General features: G+C 41.6%; 1 protein-coding gene across 3 annotated transcripts in view; it reads left to right on the top strand.

Moving 5' to 3' along the window:
* LOC124277102 (acyl-coenzyme A amino acid N-acyltransferase 2-like) overlaps window positions 1–22,072 on the top strand; it is a 31,486-nt gene that overhangs the window by 6,754 nt on the left and 2,660 nt on the right. For all 3 annotated transcript variants that reach the window (XM_046712758.1, XM_046712760.1, XM_046712757.1), the window contains exons 4-8: window positions 1,447–1,616; window positions 8,153–8,266; window positions 18,541–18,629; window positions 20,833–20,917; window positions 21,477–21,678. In XM_046712758.1, the coding sequence (XP_046568714.1) occupies window positions 1,447–1,616; window positions 8,153–8,266; window positions 18,541–18,629; window positions 20,833–20,917; window positions 21,477–21,678 (660 nt within the window). The remainder of the gene's footprint in view (window positions 1–1,446; window positions 1,617–8,152; window positions 8,267–18,540; window positions 18,630–20,832; window positions 20,918–21,476; window positions 21,679–22,072) is intronic.

Genomic DNA, 22,072 nt, shown 5'->3' with positions numbered 1-22,072 from the left:
TGGTTAAAGTGTTCGCTCGTCGTGCTGAAGACCCGGGTTCGATTCCCCACATGGGTACAATGTGTGAAGTCCATTTCTGGTGTCCCCAGCAGTGATATTACTGGAATATTGATAAAAGCGACGTAAAACTAATCTCACTCACACACTATTTGAAGATGTCAGGAAAATAGTATTTAGGATTTTCACACAATAAATGTCAACTGTACAATACTGACAATGAAACAGTAAGTTTGGAGATAATGGTCTCCTAAAGCAAGACAAATATCAATGAAAATTTACTATTTTTCCCCAGAGGTTAAACAGAGCTCATGTGGGTACTGTACCCACTGTATTTTTTTTGGAGTGGGTTTTATGAATGTTGAGTGGGTATTTCATTTTCCGTTACCCACTGCTTTCAAATATGTGCGTATTTCAGTCATTTTACTCACCTAAGTATTATGTCATTGAGTAAGTTTACTAAGCAGGTATGTTCTGCCTTATGTCATACCTAATCAAAACCAACTTAAATATAATGGAAATGATTTCATAAAAAAATCACTCATCCTATACTGACAGTACAACTTGATAGCAATCGATGTCTTTTTCATTACGCAAGCAATTTTTATAAATATATTCCATACGCATTTGTTTTAAACTTTTTGCGTATCTAACATTTAAAATGCGTAATTGGTACGCAACAATTATTTTTCAATGCGTAATTGGAAATTTTATATGCGTATTTTACATGGATAACGCAGCTTATCTGGGCCTCTGGGTTGAAGCATTAGCTCTTCACACCCAAGACCCAGTTTGAAATCCACACATGGGTACAATGTGTGAAGGCCATTTGCCCTGCCTTGATATTGCTGGAATATTTCACGCTGTGATATTGCTGGAATATTGCTCAAAGTGGCATAAAACTAAACTTAACTTATTCACTGAAATATTTCTAGAAACAATATAAACAACACTCACTCTCTCACCGAGAGACCAAAGGGTGCAGCCTGAATACATGTGATGAGGTTTGCAGGAAGATACATACCTACACACAACATTACATTACACACCCATGTTACCTGTTTTGTAGCACTGTATACATGATCATGAATTTGAAGACCATTGAAGATCCGGGGTAGAATAGGTCTTCAGCAACCCATGGTTGCCACAAAAGGCGAGTGTGCTTGTCGTCAAAGGCGACTAACGGGATCGGGTGGTTAGGCTCGCTGACTTGGTTGACACATGTCATCGGTTCCCAATTGTGCAGATCGATGCTCATGCTGTTGATCACTGGATTGTCTGGTCCAGTCTCGATTATTTACAGACCGCTGCCATATAGCTGGAATATTGCTGAGTGTGGCGTAAAACTAAACTCACTCACTCACTCATGAATTTCAACAAGGTGGTAAACATCTACGATATGCTTCATTTTAGTCTTTTTTCACTTGGAATCATGTTTCACATATCCAGGTGTGGGCCCCTTTCCTGGAGTGCTCGACATGTTTGGTTCCACCGGAGGACTTGTGGAGTTCCGAGCTGCACTGTTAGCTTCTCAAGGATTTGCTTCCTTTGCACTTGGCTACTTTGGTTATGATGACCTTCCAAAAACATTGGCTGACCTTGACCTGGACTACTTTCTTGTAAGTTTTTACTTCGAGTGGTTTCAGATTAGCAGAGTTTATATTACACACTGGCATATATATTAGTTTCAGGGATATGACTGGAAGTAAAATATTGGCTGATGCATTTTAAAACAAGCTTAGTAGCATTTAATTTTTGTTGTTGATTGTTTTATTTGCTCAAGGAATAAACTTACGGTAATTCCTGATATGTTCAGTTTTAACAAATAATCACTGAATTTTTAATATGATTCATTGCATATGCCCTGATTAACTTCAATACGATAACTATTTCAAAGAGTTTTCATGATTTTTCATTGATTCTACACATTGAAGACACTGTAAGAAAGCAGTAAGATGTAGGTTATGGCTGACTTTGTGTTCTGGCAATTCGGTGAATTTGAGAGTGTGGGTTTAAATCTCAGATGGGGCTCAACCCTCAAAAGGTACTAGAATCTGTACTCTACTGAGAAAGTGCAGTCCCAAATATATAAGATATGTTAGTCTTCACATTCATTGAGTATATCAGGCTACACACGTAGTTCCTGAAAATGTTGTCACCCCGAAGACCCGGGTTCGATTCCCCACATGGGTACAACGTGTGAAGCCCATTTCTCATGTCCCCTGCCATAATATTGCTAGAATATTGCTAAGAGTGGCGTGGAACCAAACTCACTCACTTATGCCTGAAAATATAAATTGTTATGCTTAAATTTTCCCAGATAATACATGTTTCCTGAAACATTTAGAAGTCAGGGGTGAATTTTGTTCCAAAGTTCTTCAAACAGTATGGTCTATTGGCCTTGCATAGTGGTGGGGGTAGGGGGGGCAGGTATGTAAAATTTAAAATAAACAATGCAAACCATGAAATTAATAATAATAATAGTCCATTTGTCATGCGCAGTTCTCCATGCACCATGCATGCTCAAAGCACCCAAACAATATGTGCACAGTCAGCTCTTGTTAATCCGACACTCATTAATCCGACAATCAGGCTAATCCGACAAAAATTTAGGGAACCAATTAAAACAGTGATTATTACTCTCGTTAATCCGACATTCTTGCATTCCAACTCAGACACACCAATCTAGCAACTGATTATTGTAAATATATTGTAAAAACATTAGTTAAACCGACAATCAAACACAGCCGGTCGGATGATCCGATCGTATACAAGCAATCACACGTGAGTGGTAATTAGCATGTGCCTTACTGACTGCTTGACACCGGCGTCAGTGAACATCACACTTGTTAATATAGGAACACAGGATAATTAATTGAGACGATTTAATCAAGAAAGCAGTAGAGCAAACTATAAAATGTTTACAATCGACATGAGTTTTCATATTTTTACATACGATGAAGATAACTAGATCTACCATTTCTGATATGCATGCAACAGTATCACGATCATGACATTTAGTAAATATTGATAATTTTTTCTTATCCTGACTCATGATCTTTTGCTTATCTCCCTTTTCCTTGCGAATGGTAGTGGAACACTTGAATCCCTTGAAGTTCCCGAAGCGGATGTAAAAGTACACTCACCCACGAGTTACCTCCCTTTTCCCCGTGTAAACAGTCATGTGACCAACCTTACTTGTCACTCTCTCCCTTTTCGCCCAAGTGGATGGTTGGGCGAGCACTGGAGTCCCGTATACGGCATTATATTCTTTTTATATAGGTCCTATTCTTCAAAATTACACTATGTATGGATTTGGCTATAACTACATTGTATTTTATGTAAAAATGTTATAATTTTTTTTAAAATGTTATAATACTGGTGCTTTGTTGAGTAAATAGAAGAGATCGGCTACAATGCAGTTGACTCCGACTCAGGCTAAGAAAAAAGACGTCATCTTCTTCTACGTTGCAGAAGAAAGCATCTGTTACCAGATCGGAGGGTAAATCTACACGGCCTAGTAAGTCAACGCATCAGAAATCCTTCAACGAAGAGATATTACCTCCGCATGTAGTAGATGTTTTTTATGATCCCCCGTTACTTCTACCCAAAGTACCTACGAGATCGGCGACTCAATCGACTTCCACGACTACTAGCAGGCCAGCTGTTTGACGAACTACCACCAACTTCTCAACGGATTGAAGTCGTGGCATACAACTCATCAGCGTCCGCAAACGCTTCTTCTACATCGCAGCAGCTTCAATCAACGTAGGTTCAAAGGAAGAAGCAAAGGCTCGGCGAAGCCTCTCATCTACTGACATCGTGCGCAAACCTACGGACCTGCGCGAACCTACGCCTCATAGAACTATGTCTCAAGACTACGTTGGCGAACGTACACCTTTGCGAAGGTCTCCACAGTCGGACAACTCTGTCATCTTGGAGGAGGATGGAAGACATGAGATGCCTACTCACCGTTCTACATCTGCGAACCCTCAACGTTCGAGATCCATCTGCTACACCTAGCCGTTCTAGATTGAGATCTCATATCTCTCACAGACGTTCGCGAAGTCACTCATCACGAGACAGAGGTTCGCGAAGAGAAGGCTCACATCACAGAGGTTCGCGAAGGGATACATCTAGCGACAGAGATTCGCGAAGAGAAAGCTCACGTCACAGAGGTTCGCGAAGAGATGAATCCACAGATAGAGGTTCGAGAAGAGATGAATCCACAGATAGATGTTCGCGAAGAGAGGAATCTTCAGTTCGCGAAAGGATGATGGAGGTTTGAGAAGGGATACAGGTTCGCAGAAGGATGATTCGCGGAGGCATAGCTCTACCGATCAGGAGATAACTGATGAATAACCAGACTTCGTCTTCCCGGACTCAGATGTTACAGCTTGGATAGCCAATGGTTTGAACTTGGAGTCTCCTTCTAAAGATATAGATGATGTCTACACTAATAAGATGCATAATGACGACTTTGTCCCCTGCGATGCTACACTGGAGCCAGCCTTGCTATAAATAGACAACTCTTCAATGCATGCTGATCAACAAAGAGAGCCTGCGTGTATAAGGGGAAGAATGATGTATCATCACTGCAATCAGAGGTTAGCACTTCCAATGGAACGTCCTACCGTTTGGAATATCATCGGCTCTATGATTATTCATACGAATAACCAAGCCTATCGGCACCTATCTGCACCTATCTGCAGCATCGAGGTCTATGCAGTGCCGGTTATCTGGACGACGGCATACAGGTTCTTCAAAGTGCCAATCAACTAAGACAGCAGCTGAACTTCACAATTAAGTTGCTCACGCAACTAAGATGGCTAGTGAACCTGATGAAGTTGGAGTTAGAATCAAACAAGATCGAATTGTGGTCGAAGAAGATCATTGGGTCAAGATACAAGCCATGATCCCACAAGCAGTCATCTCTCCGTCGCACAGGAAGGTTACAACTAAGGCTGCTGCTACGGTTCCTGACAAAACATCTGGACAGCATCGACCCTATCTTGCTGCCAGACTATCTTAAGAGGTACCTACTTTGGTGGGCCCACAGGACGAACGTCTGCATAGGGACCTATTTACAAGAGCTGGCCTTCGACACACATCTCTACGTAGACGCATCGATACCAGGTTGGTGTGCACATCTCAACAATCAAGTTGCATCAAGGAACTGGTCCAAAACAGAGCAGCATCTTCACATCAATCTGCTGGAGATGAAAGTTGTGATCAACGCCTTACAACTATGGTTGTGCTCACTGATCAACAGAATGCTGATGGTCCACACGGACAACTCTACAGTGGCATTCTCCATAAATCGGCAAGGATCTACAAGATCACCAAGCCTACTACAGCTCACATTCCAGTTGTTTGAAATCACAGAGGAGGCAAACATCTGGATAAAGGTGTGTCACATACCCGGAGCCAAGAACGTGCTTGCAGACACTCTCTCCCGACCACTGCACCCGTCACCTACGGAATGGATGCTCCATCCAGAAGCATTTCGGCTCATCATAAGGGAAATAGGATCCCAATGCATAGACCTGTTTGCCATGAGGTTCAACAAACAACTACAGACGTTTGTCTCACCAGTTCCAGATCCTCAAGCCTGGGCAACAGATGCACTGAACATATCATGGGAAGGACTAAATGCTTATGCGTTTCCACCACTGATATTACTACCGAAAGTACTGTTGAAGATTAAACAGACACAGGCGCTACAACTGACCTTGGTCGCGCCATACTGGCCAGCGAGAGTATGGTTCCCAGACCTAATAGAAGATCACGGAAGTCCAACAAGTTACCAGATTGGCCGAACATACTCATACATCCGCACACCAACCAAGTCCACGGGAACCCGACACTGTTCCAGCTACACGTGTGGACCATATCAAAACATGTTTGAAGAAAAGAGGATACTCCGCCAGGGAAGCCAAGGCAGAAATGCTAGCGTTACGCAGACCTACTCGTAACCTGTATGATGACAAGTGGCTGAAGTTTGAGACTTATGCAAGGTGGAAAGGATTCATTGCTATGAAAGCTACTCATCCTCAAGTGGCGGAATACCTGTGTCATCTTAGACAGACTAGACATCTGAAAGGTTCGACATTATCTACATACCTGGCTGCCATCAGTACAGTGATTACCATGAAAACAGGCATCAAGTTGACGAAAGTACCAGAATTACTTGCTCTGCTGCGATCTTTAAACTGGAGGACCAGCAAAAGAAGTTCAGAGCTCCAGCCTGGGATCTGAATGTAATTCTACGTCATCTTACAAGTGATGCCTACAAACATCTAGATCAGACTACCTTCGAGCTGCTGACACAGAAGACTCTGTTCCTGCTTGCGCTAGCCACGGCAGCTCGAATATCAGAGATACATGCGCTGGACTTTGGTCGAACCAGATTCGACACGGGGGCAACATGCTGCAGTTCATCTACGACTTAGATGGGACTTCACTGTCAAGAACCAACTACCTGGTCAGCCATATAGACAGTTCCACGTACCAGCGCTATCTACAATCCTCGGCCCAGAGGATATAGAGGACCTATCCTTGTGTCCGGTCAGAGCCCTGAAGATATATCTTCAAAAGACTAAGACAAGGAGACGAAAATTCAAGCGCCTGTTCATCCCATTATCCACAGAGACATAAGTAGAAGTCTCAAGAACGACGATATCGTTCTGAATTTAGAGCCGTCATATTGAGAGCCTATAAAGCAGCAGGACTAGAACCTCCTAGAGCTTCCAACCCACACGAAGTCAGAGCACTGGCGTCAACATTGGCTCTGCACGGAAATTGCTCTATATCAGCAATTATGGAGGCTGCTTTTGGAAGTCGGATACAGTGTTTGCCAACCACTACCTCCGAGACATAACCACTGAAGACGTCTCAGGCATTCGCCAATTTGGACCTCTCATTGTAACACAGCAACTAACGGTTCCTCAAAGGCGCTGAGTTGGAAAATCTTACACTTTATCACGTTGACTTGTTGATAACTTTTACTAAGGAAAGTATTAGTTTGAAAGTCCATGCACACAGTCTAGGACATACTAGCATGAGTGATTACAGATCCTGTACGGGTAAACATCTTACCTGTACGTGAAGGGGTCGCAACTCATTTATGATAAGGATCTTATCATAATCTATGGGTTGTTATAAGATATATAGTAATAAGAAGATACTAGTTTATCTGAAGCCACATGAATCAAGATGATTCAACTTGTCAGAGATGGAAGTAAGACAAGAAGTGGTCCCCCCGAGTTATAACGGAAGTTGGAAGAATAGGATCTCGGAAATGCCGCTATGCAGTTCCCATTGGGGGGATACAGGACATATCTAAAGAACAGCTGATGAATCCAGGAAGTGGCCTGACCGACCACCAATCCATCGCATTCTATAAGCGAAAGATCATGAGTCAGGATAAGAAAAAATATGTAATTTTTCAAGTAAAATTGATATTTTTATACTTATCCTGACTCATGAGGTCAATCCCTCCAGAACTCCCCGCTGTAAACACTTTGGATTGCACAGCTGATCAAAGTGCTTTGCAGAAAAATTAGGAGAGAGTGACAAGTAGGGCTGGTCACATGACTGTTTACGCGGGAAAAGGGAGGTAACTCGTGGGTGAGTGTATTTTTACATCCGCTTTGGGAACTTCAAGGGATTCAAGTGTTCCACTACCATTCGCAAGGAAAAGGGAGATAAGCAAAAGATCATGAGTCAGGATAAGTATAAAAATATCAATTTTCACACAAATACATTAATCCGACATTTTCGTTAATCCAACATATTTCTCTGCAACCACAAGTGTCGAATTAACGAGATTTGACTGTATTACTGTTACCCCGGATAACCCAAGCTGCCTGTTAGGTGCTAGAAGGTTATAGTCACATGACGTTATCCCACTGAGTACCCATTTTCTGCTGGGTGAACAGAGGCAGTTTTGAACAGACTCACTTGCCTAAGGTGAGACCACATGTATCACATGTGCTTCTTTGTGGGGCAGGACTGAAGTTCTAGAAACTCCCAGGAGTCAAGTTGCCAAACATGGTCACCCATCCAAGGACTCTCCGCACCCAACATTGCTTAACTTCACCTGATTTGTGACCACATGCCACCATGTGTTATTTGTTTGTTCCATTTTGTTCAGGATGCTGTAGACTGGCTGGCGTCTCATCCCAATGTCCAGCCAGGAGGTATTGGAGTGGTCGGTACGTCCAAGGGAGGTGAACTGGCCTTTGTGCTTGGAATGTCTTGTGATAAGGTGAGCTTTCCTTAATTTAGTTGAAACTAATTATTTTAATTCACAATCTAAAGAGGATAAGGGACAAGTTTAAAACATTTAAAAAAACAACTCCTCAAGAATATTTACGATAACCAGAGACCATGTATCCATATGTGCTCCCTGCAATAACAAATTACATCACAAGCAGTTGTTAGAAACAGACACAGAGGAAGAGTGACAGTAAAGGTGAAATATACAAAAGGTAAAGAGTCAGAAAATTACAGGTGTGCATTTTGGAATATAGTTTCCTTTTTCTTATTAGTCAGATCCATAAATAAAACTCAGGGCTCCAGATAATTTTTCAACATCAGGAGAACGTACTCCTTATTTTTTCAATATATGAGTACTGGAAAACAATAAGAGTACATTTACAGTAGTGAATGGAATTTAATGGTGTATCATTAAACTTGTGCCTCGTTTCATATATGCGTGACAGCATTGCTACCCTGGTGTAAACGGTCAATAAGCAATTAAACAATACTTTTTCTGATAAATATGTCCGTAAATGATTCTAAGATTGCTGTATTGCGTATCTGCTACGTTTTCTAAATTATTTCCTACCGTATCGTGTATATTTTTTATCCGTACATACGCAGTACGGCCTATCTGTAGCCCTGAAACTGTTTAGAAGAACAGATATGCATAATAACAGAATTAGTCAAAAGCATCTTGAATAGCTCTTAACATGCTGTTTGTATATTGAACACTCAGAGAAATAATGATGAGCATTTTCTGTCTTTCTGTCTGTGTGTCAGGATGGATATGTGATTAGCCCTTCTGAGTTGTTTATCCTATCAGTCACTTCGCACATGTCTGGAAATATTATAACACATTTTTATGGAATCTTACATTTATTATCACATTGGAGATGAATTCAAGAATTTTTTCATATTTCGCAGCACTCTCGCCTGTGTCTTTTCACTCTCCACAAGTTGGCAAGGGTCAAGACTAGATTTTTGTAGTGAGTTAACTCCCTTGCCACAGGAAGATGCCATGCCACGCACAATATTAAAAAGAAGCGGAGATAATATAGTTTTCCTTATCCTGACTCATGATTATTGCTTATCTCCCTTCTCTTTCGACAGTGAAGTGGAAACCTTGAATCCTATTCAAATTCACTGAAGCGTCTGTACAATAACTCACCCTGGGTTACCTCCCTTGTTCCCACGTGACCTGAAACTAGCTCTTATCACTCTCTCCTTCATCGCCCTCGCCGACGGTCGGGCGGTCCTTACGGGTCCTATTTGCGGCAGATATCCTTTCATTTCGGCCTTATAATATAAATTTGTGACCGCAGATTGTATTTAGATCCATATTAGATGCTTCTACCGTATATGACCATCTATAAGCCGAATTTTGAGGACCAAAAAAAGCAGTCTGTAGAAGGGGGTCGTCTTATCCATGGGTTACGCTTTCGTCAAACTTTTTTCGAGGGGTAAGAAAACAACATGTTATCACTTCGCATTAACAAACAACAGAAGACGACTTTGTCAGTAGAGACGTCAAATTTGCAATTAAACATCACTAGACAAGATAATTTACCTTTTAAGTTCTAAGTTGTTTTTGCTGGGCATTGTATTATTTGCAGGGATTAAGATTACCGTGTGTATCTGAGCCGGAAATAGCAATAAGCTGTGCATGTTTCCCGGCGATCAAGTTCAAACATGCACAATAATATAACGGGACGAATTCTGACGCAGTCATCAGTAAAATATAATACAGAGTACTATTATTTAACCCAAAGAAATATGTCCTAGCATTGTGTAATTTTAATTACAGGTTTTGCTCTATAAATTAATTAAAATTAAAATTAACATGTGTATTTGAGCCAGAAATAGCAATCAGCAGCGAACAAGTTCAAACATGCACAATAATATGACGGGACGAATTCTGACGCAGTCCTCAATAAAATATAATACAGAGTACTATTATTTAACCCAAAGAAATATAACCTAGCATTGTGTAATTTTAATTACAGTTTTTATGTAAAATATATATAATCAACACTAAGGTTATACGGACCCTCATGAACGTGGTAAGCAGAAGTTGTACGCACATGGAATGGGGTAAAATACGGAAGCCATTTAAATTCACACATTTTTACCGATGTTACTGTAAACTAGCAGTCAATGGAAAACAAGGCGGTAATCAGTTCGTGATTGTTGAATGGGGTAAAATATGCAAGCCAGTTTGTTGCTACAATAAATATGATATTTAGAGAACAAAATATATTATGCATTTTCTGTCAACTACACTTCGTTTCGATCCGCAATATATATGATTGTGAATTCTTTGAATAATGTGGACCAAAGTTATAATTATTGGTAACTGCCAGTTGTCTGTGTTTGCTGCGATTAGGACCCCATCTCGGGGGATCGACTTATGCACGAAACATACCATTTTGACACTGAATTAAAGGGTCAAGTTTGGGGGTTGTCTTATCCATGGGGTCGTCTTATAGACGGTAATATACGGTATATGTATATTATCATGTAAATTGCTACTAAATTACGCATTTTCACTTCGTTGCAGGTGGGGTGTTTTTCAATGGTGGCATGTCAACAATGCAGATTGAGACTATCTGTGTGGCCCATCCTGTTTGCTCCTCTTGTCGCCTTCATACGTGTTCTTTTGCATCACGATGTCAATATTGCATTGATTTATCAACACAATTGTTTACTAAATATTTATCGGCCTGCTTACACAGGACTATAAACAGCATCGTGTCAACAAATAAGTGGTAAGGGGTAGGTCTCATATAACCAATACTAACATGTCACAACACAATAAGGAGAATTTCCCAGGGATTTCTCCCATTTCTGTCACGCTTTCAGAAACAGCTACGCAGTCTACCTCTCAAGAGAAAGTCACCTCAGATAGAGGAGACTGAATTACAATGTCTAGCGAGGAAGAAACGATTGTCTAGATTGTCTGCAAAATGTACATCTACAAGATATACATCGTCTATATCTATGAGATCATCAGATACTCCTATGACATTTAAGAATGCCATATCTCGACTCGACAGATCACCACCAGTTTTAGAACCGCAGATCATCTTGACTACATCTCAGACTACATCTACTAGTACTCCTAGAGAATTAGTGAACTCAGGTTCGCAACAACATTCATCAAAATCATCATCGTTGAGAAAGAAACATTCATCCCAGCGTAGATCAACTACTGCCACATCAGGGTTCGCGAACCCTCCCTGCACGATATCAGGGTTCGCAAACCCTTCTATGACATCAGGGTTCGCGAACCCTTCTACAGACAATCAGAATAGATCATCACAAACATCGCTGACTACGCCTACTGACCATTCAACCTCTACAAGAATTGCGAAAGGCTCAACAAATCAGACAACTGTTACACTGCAGACAACAGGGAGTTTCAACTCATCAACAGAGGGATGATATAAGTCAAGCTTTCGCGAACCCGACAGGTTCAACAAATCTACCATGCAGTAGATCAAGATTTTGTAGCCAGTATTACATGCCAAGTAGTTTTGGCAATGCAACAGCGTTCATCATTAGATAATCAACAGATAATTACGCAGACTACGTCAATAAATGATAGTATTCAGGAGGAGACACCCACTTCAGAATCGAGTTTACAAGAACACAGACAATGCTACCAGACATCAAGGTCAACATACACCATCATTTAATGCAAGGAAATTTCCACTACATAGTATGGAACAATTCTTCAGAGCACCAGAGATTGACGATGATTATTATCTCATCAATGAATCTAAATCACACACTTACAAAGTTGAAGACAGGAAGTTGGCCAACTTAGACATGACGATAAGACATACTTTCTTTGGACTAGCCAGATCTAGAGCCATAAATGAAGCTCTAATCAACAACTTACAGAATCCAAAAACAGAAACAGAAAGGATGATATTATCAGCGTTGGTTTCACAAAAGAAGGATCAGGAATCTATGTCTGATCATTTGGCATCAACATCAGCAGGACTAACCCTACTTCGTCGTCAAGGTCTTCTCGCATCTTGCAATTGGCCAGATTTTCATATTAAGGCGCTTCTACGACAACCATGGGCTGCGTCCACATTATTTGATGGAAGTATAAGATCAACATCACGGGAAGCATGTCAGGACAACAGAGATCAGATGCGTATCAGATCTATGTAGACGATGAACAACATGTATCGACAATCATCACGTAGAGGACAATTTCGTTCAAAATTCCCAGGCATATAAAAGGCCAGAGATAAGAGAGTTACTGGAGCTTGAGGAGGCAAAACAACTAATTTTCGTCGTCCGTATAACAACTCAAGAGGACGTTCCGGGGGAGGTTGTTCATCAGGATCCTCCCGTTCAACACGTCAATGAAAATCAGCTTCGGACCGACTGGGTCGTCCCCCCTCCAGTCATTCCAGTGAAGCCCACACCAGGGGGGGGACGTCTAGGTTTGTACTGGAAAAATCGGGAAATATTACAAGATGACTTTGTGGTACAAGTTTTACGCGAAGGCTACAGGATTCAACTCAAGGCGAGACCACCTCTCACCATTACACCACAGATACATCATTATTCAGACCAACAATGTATCAAGGCCGTCAATTCACTACTGACAAAGAATGCAGTAGAGATTATAGAAGAAAACAGTCTCACACCAGGGTTTTATTCCCCGGTATTTCTAGAACCCCAAAAGAACTCCCATATCAAGGGAAGCACTATCAATGGAAAGTACTCCCCTTTGGAATTTCCTCAGCCCCATGGCTATTTACGCGTGTCACAAAACAAATTGTAGCGTTTCTACATCAGAGAGAAGTTCGCAATGCCTTCTATCAGACGACGGCATTCAGGCACATCAATCAGCAAATCAACTCAAACATCAGCTATGTTTGACAATTCAACTACTAACTCAACTAGGATGGTTAGTCAACAGGAGGAAATCAGAACTATGTCCATCACAGGAATTACAATTCCTGGGAATCAAGTTTCTCACCAAAGAAAATTGAATTGTAGTTCCACAGGAATGATGGGAGAATATACAGAAATGTCTACACACCGCCTTTGAACGAACCTCTGGGGATAAGAGACTGCCATCGACTATTGGGCCTCCTACCTTCAGCTCAATCCCTAACTCTCAGAGGAAAGTTACAACTACGTCCAATTCAGCGGTTCTTAACACCACATCTAGAAAGTCTACAAGCCATAAGCTTTCCTCAACATCTGAAGAAATAACTTATGTGGTGGACAAACAAGTTGAATGTTTGCAACAGAACTTATTTGCAAGAGCCGGTATACAGACTGCATCTTTGTGTAGATGCATCCCTACAAGGATGGGGAGTACACTTCAACGACAAAGTCGCCTCAGGGGTTTGGTCACCAAACGAAAATAAATTACACATAAATCATCTAGAACTCAAGGCAGTTCTAGAGGCGATTCAACATGGGGTGCATGTACTCAAGAATCAAGTTTACATGATACACACAGACAACTTAACAGTAGCGTTTTACATAAACCTACTGAAATCAACAATGTCAGCGCCACTAATAAGAGTAATTGACCGTTCATAATATATATAATAATACCTAGGGGGGTGATGATGATTTTTATGGAGAAGCTTGTACAATGTGAATGACCCCACCTAAAATTTATGTACAAAATAAGTGACCCCCCTGCATGTCATGTACAAAATCAGTGACCCCCTTCCCTACCCATAATTTCTAAGCATAATTTTAAACATATTTTATGTACAAAATTGATGACCCCCCCTAGTATGTGTGTACAAAATTGATGACCCCCAGCTCGCCAGAACAAAATGTCCCCCAAAAAAAAATAAATAAATAAATAAATAAAATAAAAATAAATAAATCATCACCCCCCTAGCCATAAATTATGAACGGTCCCTAACATTTCAACTATTCAATGTAGTAGACAACCTCAATCTGTAGATGAGAGCTTGTCACATTCCGGGAGCGAAAAACGTCTTAGCAGATGCCATAACCAGACCGGTGAGACCATCCCCTATTGAATGGAAGCTACATCCAGAAGCGTTTCTACTGATAACGAGAGAACAGGGTTGTCCTCTCATGGATCTTTTTGCAACACGGTTCAATCATCAGATTGTAATGTTTGCCTCACCAGTACCAGATCCGCTAGCATGGTTGACAGACGCCCTCGCCATATCATGGGAAGGTCTACATGCGTATGCATTTCCTCCACCGATACTGTTACCACAGGTTCTACACAAGATTGCTCAGACCAAAATCCAACAACTGATTTGGGTCACGCCTTACTGGCCAGCGAGAACATGGTTTCCAGACCTAATAAGTTAATTAGGGGAACCAATACTAAAACTTCCAGACAGGCCATATCTACTGATTCATCCTCATGCAAAACAACTGCAAGGCAATCTAACACATCTCAGACTACACATATGGAGCTTATCACGCACTGCTTGAAGAAAAGAGCTTATTCTATGAGAGCTGCTAAGGCAGTTACACTGGCCTTAAGACGTTCAACTCGTAATCTTTATGATGATAAATGGAGAAGTTTTGATCAATTTGCTACAAGCAGAGGATTCTCGGCAGCGGAAGCAACACATCCGCAAGTAGCAGAATATCTCTGCCATGTGAGATCAACTGAACATTTGGAAGGATCAACACTTTCAACATACTTAGCAGCAATCAGTTCAGTGATCACCATGAACCCGGGAGTTAAACTCACCAAGGTTCCTGAGCTAGTGGCATTATTGAGATCGTTTAAACTAGAGGATCAACAATGGAAATTTAGAGCTCCAGCATGGGACCTCAATATAGTTCTACAACATCTCACAAGTGATGATTATGAACCTTTATGAGACGCAACTTTTGAGCTACTCACTCAAAAAACAATATTTCTCCTTGCTTTAGGCACAGCAGCTAGAATGTCGGAAATATATGCTCTTGACTTCTCACGAACGAGATTCGACACAGGAGAGCATGCAGTAGTCCATTTAGGACTGAGATTGGATTTTATAGCAAAGAATCAACTTCCTGGTCAACCAGATCGTCAATTTCATGTACCAGCACTGTCGTCAGTCCTTGGACATCAAGACAGAGAGGATTTATCCTTATGTCCAGTAATAGCTTTAAGAATCTACTTACAAACGGACTACGACTAGAAGGAGAAAGTTTAAACGTCTCTTCATTCCATTATCACCTGCCACATCGATTGAGGTCTCACGAACCACAATATCCTTCTGGATTGGAGCAGTCATTTTGAGAGCCTATAAAACCTACAGCATGTTATCCACATGAAATAAGAGCATTAGCATCGACACTCGCATTACATGGAAATTGCTCGTTATCATCTATCATGGAAGGCTGTTTTTGGAGATCTGACACGGTGTTTGCTAATCACTATCTACGAGATATTGCTACAGAGGATGTATCAGGCATTCACCAGTTTGGACCACTAGTAGTGGCTCACAAATCCAACCAGACATTGAGAAGTCACCCAAATCACGCTGACATGTAGATGCTAGGCAACTGTCCCATTGCCACCAGCTGAGAGTCCATGCCAACCTGACTTACTTGAGAAGTCAGAACATGAGTGATATAAACCTTGTTAAGTAATAGCCCTTACTTAACTTATTGGTTTTGATGCCAGTTTCGGTTGTAGTCTTTACCTTAACATATGGATCGTTTTGAAATATCTAGAATACTAGATTATCTAAAACCACAAAATCTATAAGATTTACTTCTCTTAATCAATTAAGAGTAGGTAGTCCCCCTATAGGACAATTTGACAACAGAAGGCAGCAACAGGAGTTTACAGGGGTAAGCGTTCAGACTGTATATAGACAGCCACAGTGAATCCCGTTAGGTGGCTGACCCACCACCTATTCCGTCGGATTCTATAACCAGTAATCATGAGTCAGGATAAGGAAAAATATGTAATTTTTATGATAAAATTATTATTTTTATACTTATCCTGACTCATGAGGTAAGCTCTCCCGACTGTCCCCACTCTCAGCATTACGGTCTTCACTGTAAGTCGCAATGCAGGCATATTACGGAGAGAGTGATAAGAGCTAGTCTCAGGTCACGTGGGACCGGTTTTGGTTGGAACAAGGGAGGTAACTCAGGGTGAGTGATTGTAGTGGATTTGAATAGGATTCAAGATTTCTACTTGACCGTCGAAGCAGAAGGGAGATAAGCAATAATCATGAGTCAGGTTAAGTATAACAATAATGTTATCATAAAAATTACATATTTGATACATTGACTGGGAAACCAAATGTCATGTAAAGATGAAATTGTTCAGGTTAGTTTAAAATATGTCATGTGTTTGTTCTCGCCATGATAAAAGGACTTGGCATTGGCAACACTTTTGTTGAAAAAATGTTGTCTGGTATGTTGAATGGCCTTTCTTATCTCATTTGTCCATCTGTTTTACATGAGGGATAATGGGATAGCCCAGTGGTTAACATGTCATCTCATCATGTGTAAGACTTAGGTTCAGTTCCCCACTTGGGTACAATATTTGAAGCCTATTTGTGGTGTCACCCGGCTTTGTTGGAGTATTGCTGTTAGAAACCTAAAACCATACTCTCATTTTCAAGGAGGGCGGTGGGGTAGCCTAGTGGCTAAAACGTTGGCTCGTCACGCCGAAGACCCGGGTTCGATTCCCCACATGGGTACAATGTGTGAAGCCCATTTCTGGTGTCCCTCGCCGTAATGTTATTGGAATATTGCTAAAAGCAGCGTAAAACCAAACTCACTCACTCACTCATTTTCAAGGTCTGCGTTTAGCAATATTCCAGGAATATCACGGCAGGGGACACCAGAAATGTGCTACACATATTGTGGAGGATTGAACCCAGGACGAGCAAACACTTTATTCACTAGGCTCCCTACCCCACCAAGGAGAAGCAGCCAGAAACACAAGTGGATGTTCTTCCCAACACAAATGATATAGCTTGAATCTGAACCGAGGCCAACAGTGTTTGCTTTTGGATCATGGACCATTATGATCCATTGATAGTTTGATCAGTTACTCTACTTTCAGGTTAAGCATATATAATTATGGATCTCATGAAACATCATTGTCTTCCCACAGAGGTTACTCCTGTCATATCTTCCTACGTAACCTCTGTTCTAATACGGCCTTTCATGGTGTGAGCGTTCAAGACTCGTGATTGGAGGCAATCAGATTTAGTTGTGCAATCAGCGACGTTGTTTCAAAAGTGATCATTCGCAAGGCCTCAGTAATTTCCTTATGCTTTGAGAAAACTAAACTTCTTCCCCTGCGCGCATTGTCTTCCCACTGAGGTTACTCCTTTCATATCTTCCTACGTAACCTCTGTTCTAATACGGCCCTTTCATGGCGTGAGCGTTCAAGACTCGTGATTGGAGGCAATCAGATTTAGTTGTGCAATCAGCGACGTTGTTTCAAAAGTGATCATTCGCAAGGTCTCGGTAATTTCCTTATGCTTCGAGAAAACTAAACCTCTTCCCCTGGGCGACGCGCAAACGTTTCTTCTAGACAGAACTCAGTCATGTTATGGCGGATCAGTGGCGTCTCCATCGCCCTCGTTGACAACGGACAAGCTAGCCATTAAACGTCTTGTGTGTAAGATCAACACAATTCCCCGGCAGATGGGGGATATTTGTGGCCCCACATTGGCTTGTGTTGGTCAAATTGAATCTAAGTCGATGTAACGCGTGTTCTGATTGGATAGAAAGAAGGAAGATAATTCGTGTTGCCATCTTTTGCCGCTAGGGGATTTTACGAGAACCGGGAAATATGGCCGTATTAGAACAGAGGTTCGTAGGAAGATATGACAAGTAACCTCTGTGGGAAGAGAATGCCCCTGCGCGATGCGCAAACGTTTCTTCTAGATAGAACGCAGTCATGTTATGGCGGATCAGTGGCGTCTCCATCGCCCTCGTTGACAACGGACAAGCTAGCCATTAAATGTCTTGTGTGTAACATCAACACAAGTCCCCAGCAAATGGGGGATATTTGTGGCCCCACATTGGCTTGTGTTAGTCAAGTTGAATCTAAGTCGATGTAACACGTGTTCTGATTGGATAGAAAGAAGGGAGATAATTCGTGTTGCGATCTTTTGCCGCTAGGGGAATTTTACGAGAACCGGGAAATATGGCCGTATTAGAACAGAGGTAACCTCTGTGGGAAGAGAATGATGAAACATCTGTATGCAACTGTTTTTTGGTGAAAAAACATTGTTCATATTTTCTCTGTCTTATTCATCTTGCTTTTGTCAACAGGTTAAAGCTGTGGTAAACATAAGTGGGTCTCCCATATTTTCATTTGCTGATCTCAAGAAATCAGGAAAGTCTCATGTGAAAGCATTGGAGTAAGTAAAAATATCTTTTAGGTTTAGCCCTGCCAGATTGTGTTACTTGGTCTGTTATGTCCATGGGGCAAGGTGGGCGAGCTGTGCAAGCTGTGCAAGGTGCTGCTTGTAAAAACCTTGGAGCTAACATTACTTGCACTTGCAGGCTCTTTCAGTGTTGTCACAACCCCTGGTGTGCAGTACACAACCCTGTGCACTTAAATGAACACACTCGTCCGGCGGTAGGTGACCAGATGGTGGACACACGAACACGTGCAGACACCTAGTTGCGGGTATTGTCTTGGCAGTATCATAGGACAAAATACTGTGACTATGTGTCCCAGTTAACCCAGCTGCAAATGGGTACCTTGTGAGGATGAGGCTGTGTGATAACTCGCTGCGCCTAACAGGCCGCATGAGTTGAATACTCCCCAGGGAGTTGAGTTGGTAAAAAGAATGCCAGAAAAAAAGACATCGATTGATCAAGGGAACAGGCCAAAGCCTTGAGCATGTACGAGTTGTGTGGATAGGTACGCTATATAAATATCCTATAATAATAATTATGTATTTCTAAACAATGTTTCTCATGAAAGTGAGGGTAATATTGATCTTCAGTAGCACATTTGTCATGAGAGGCACCTCACCTCAGCAGGTGGTGATATGCTTCTGCTTTGGTTGATGCATATCCCAGTGGTGTAAATCAGTGCTCGTGATGTTGATCACAGGACTGTCTGGTCTGGAATTGATTGTTTTCAAATTTCTTTCGTATAGCTGGAAAATGGCACAGGGTTGTGCTAAACAGTAAACAAATTCTAAAACTGAGTGAGCAAGTGAGTTTAGTTTGATGCCGCTTTTAGCAATATTCCAGCAAAATCACGGCAGGGAACACCAGACATGGGCTTCACACATTATACATATGTGGGGAATCGAACACGGGTCTTCGGCGTCATGAGCGAAAGCTTTAACCACCAGGCTACCTAAATCTCCGGATTAGATTTGGTCCTTGGCAGTCTGTACTTTTTCTATGAGGTGATGGAAATGATTTTTAACCTCATCATTGACTTGACTGATTGCACGTCTTTGTACAGGAATGAACCAGTGCTCATAATATCAACCACCTGTTTGTGTGGTTCGGACAGTACTTACCCATGAAGATCCGAGTCAGAATTGATCTTCAGTAACGCATGCTTGTCATAAGAGGCAACTAACGGGATCGGGTGGTCAGGCTCGCTGCGTAGATTGATGCTCATGCTGATGATCACTGTATTGTCTGGTCCACACTCGATTATTTACAGACTGCTGCCGTATAGCTGGAATATTGCTGAGTGCGACATAAAACTAAACTCACTCACTCTGACAGTACTGCTGCATCTTCACCCTGCATCTGATGACTGTAAGCTAATGATCTATGAAACACACTGTTGCTGAAGGGGCAGTGGGGTAGCCTAGTGGTTAAAGCGTTCGCTCATCACGCTGAAGACCCGGGTTCGATTCCCCACAATGTGTGAAGCCCATTTCTGGTGTCCCCTGCCGTGATATTGCTGGAATATTGCTAAAAGTGGCGTAAAACTAAAATCACTTACTCATTCACCCTGTATCTAATAATCTCTGAATCTTAACCCTGCTTTGTACAGTATTTCAATTAAACGGGGCATGTAAGATTAATATGATGAAACCTTAAAAAGAGTCAGGTCTTGGATGTTAAACCCACATCCTCCAGCTCGTCGTAAAAGGCAACTAACAGGATCAGGTGGTCAGGCTCACTGACTCCATTAACTCATGTCATCGTATCCCAACTGTGTAGGTCAACGCTCGTGATGTTGATGACTGGATTGTCTGGTCCAGACTCGATTATTCACAGACTGATGCCATGTAGCTGGAATATTGCTCAGTAAGGCCTTAAACAACAAATAAACAAACAAAACGAATATAATTATGGGTCAACTTTGGATCAACATTTCTTGCTCATGCAATTTGCCATGGTTTGTCTGGCCGACAAGCTGTAATATTGCTGACTGTAAATAATCAAGTCTGAACCAGACAATCCAGTGATCAACGGCTTGAGCATCAATCTGCGTAATTAGGATACAATGACATGTGTCAACCTACTGATCCTGTTAGCCGCCTCTTAGACAAACATGGGTTGCTGAGACCAATTGTAACCCGGATCATCATGGGTCCTCACTGTATTTTTACTAATTTGTGTGTATTTAATGTTTTTCAGGATGGACTTCTCTAAATTGGATTATTCTGATGAGGGTATTACTACAAGAAATTCTTTCCAATATGACACGTCAACATTTATTCCAGTGAGTAAATTTATCAGTAAATTTATGCAGTGGAATAATAGCATTTTGTTTTTAAGGATGTGCAATGCTCCCTTGTCACATGTTGGTTTTTTTATTATCTGCCAAGATGTGGAAGATTTTGCCTTTTGTCAAACAAAGTCTGGCACATGAACAAACAGATGTTTCCTTCGTTAAAGCTACGGAGGAGTGAGTTTAGTTTTAAGCCACACTTCAGCAATTTTCCAGCTATATGGTGGCAGTCTGTAAATAATCGAGTCTGGACCAGAGAATCCAGTGATCAACAGTACTGAGCATCGATCTACAGGATTGGGATATGATAACATGTGTCAACCAAGTCTCGAGCCTGACCACCCAATCCCATTAGTCACCTCTTATAACAAACATGGGTTGCTGAAGACCAATTCTAAACTGGATCTTCACGGGTTCAAAGCTACATAATCATATATCATACAAGTGACTGACAAACAAGGCCCTGACTACCTTAACCACATGCAAACAATATCTTTTATTCAAAGACACACACTGTATGTTACTTCACAGAAATATATACCTTTTGTAGGTGTGGAAGAAGAATGCTGCAGTGTTATACTTGTGCGGTGAAGAAGATGGCACATGGAATACTCAGCATGCTAAAACGTTCAAGGACAGTTTCCCTGCAGAGAAGAGGGACAACATTGAATTAGTCATCTACCCTAGGACGGGGCACCTCATAGAGCCACCATATATGCCGCTATGTAGAACCTCCTATCACAGAGTTCTCGGTGAGGGTCTTCAGGACATTGTCAATAACCTACCGGTTTTAACGTTTCTAGATTACCTGTGGGTATATATTTTGTTGTGATGTGTAGACGTTAAGTTGACCAATGAAGCCAATGCCTGGTCCGAGTGGAGGGAATCCAGCTCTGACCAATGAGCACCAAACTTACATCACGCCAGTGGTTAAGGCATTTGCTCGTCTTCTCGATGACCTGGCTTGATTCCCCACATGGGTGCAATGTGAGAAGCCCATGCTTGGTGTCCCCCACCGTGATATTGCTAAAAGTGGCTTTAAACTCATTCACTCACTCACTCACTGTGAATAGCTGGAAAAGTGCTGATTCAGCATTAAACAATATTCACCCAGCTTTTGATGCTGATTGACTTAATGTCAGGTGG

This window comes from Haliotis rubra, unplaced genomic scaffold (genome assembly GCF_003918875.1).
Source record: "Haliotis rubra isolate DU_JTF1 unplaced genomic scaffold, ASM391887v1 Scf218, whole genome shotgun sequence".
NCBI classification, from domain to species: domain Eukaryota; kingdom Metazoa; phylum Mollusca; class Gastropoda; order Lepetellida; family Haliotidae; genus Haliotis; species Haliotis rubra.
This window is presented reverse-complemented; position numbering and strand designations above follow the sequence as displayed.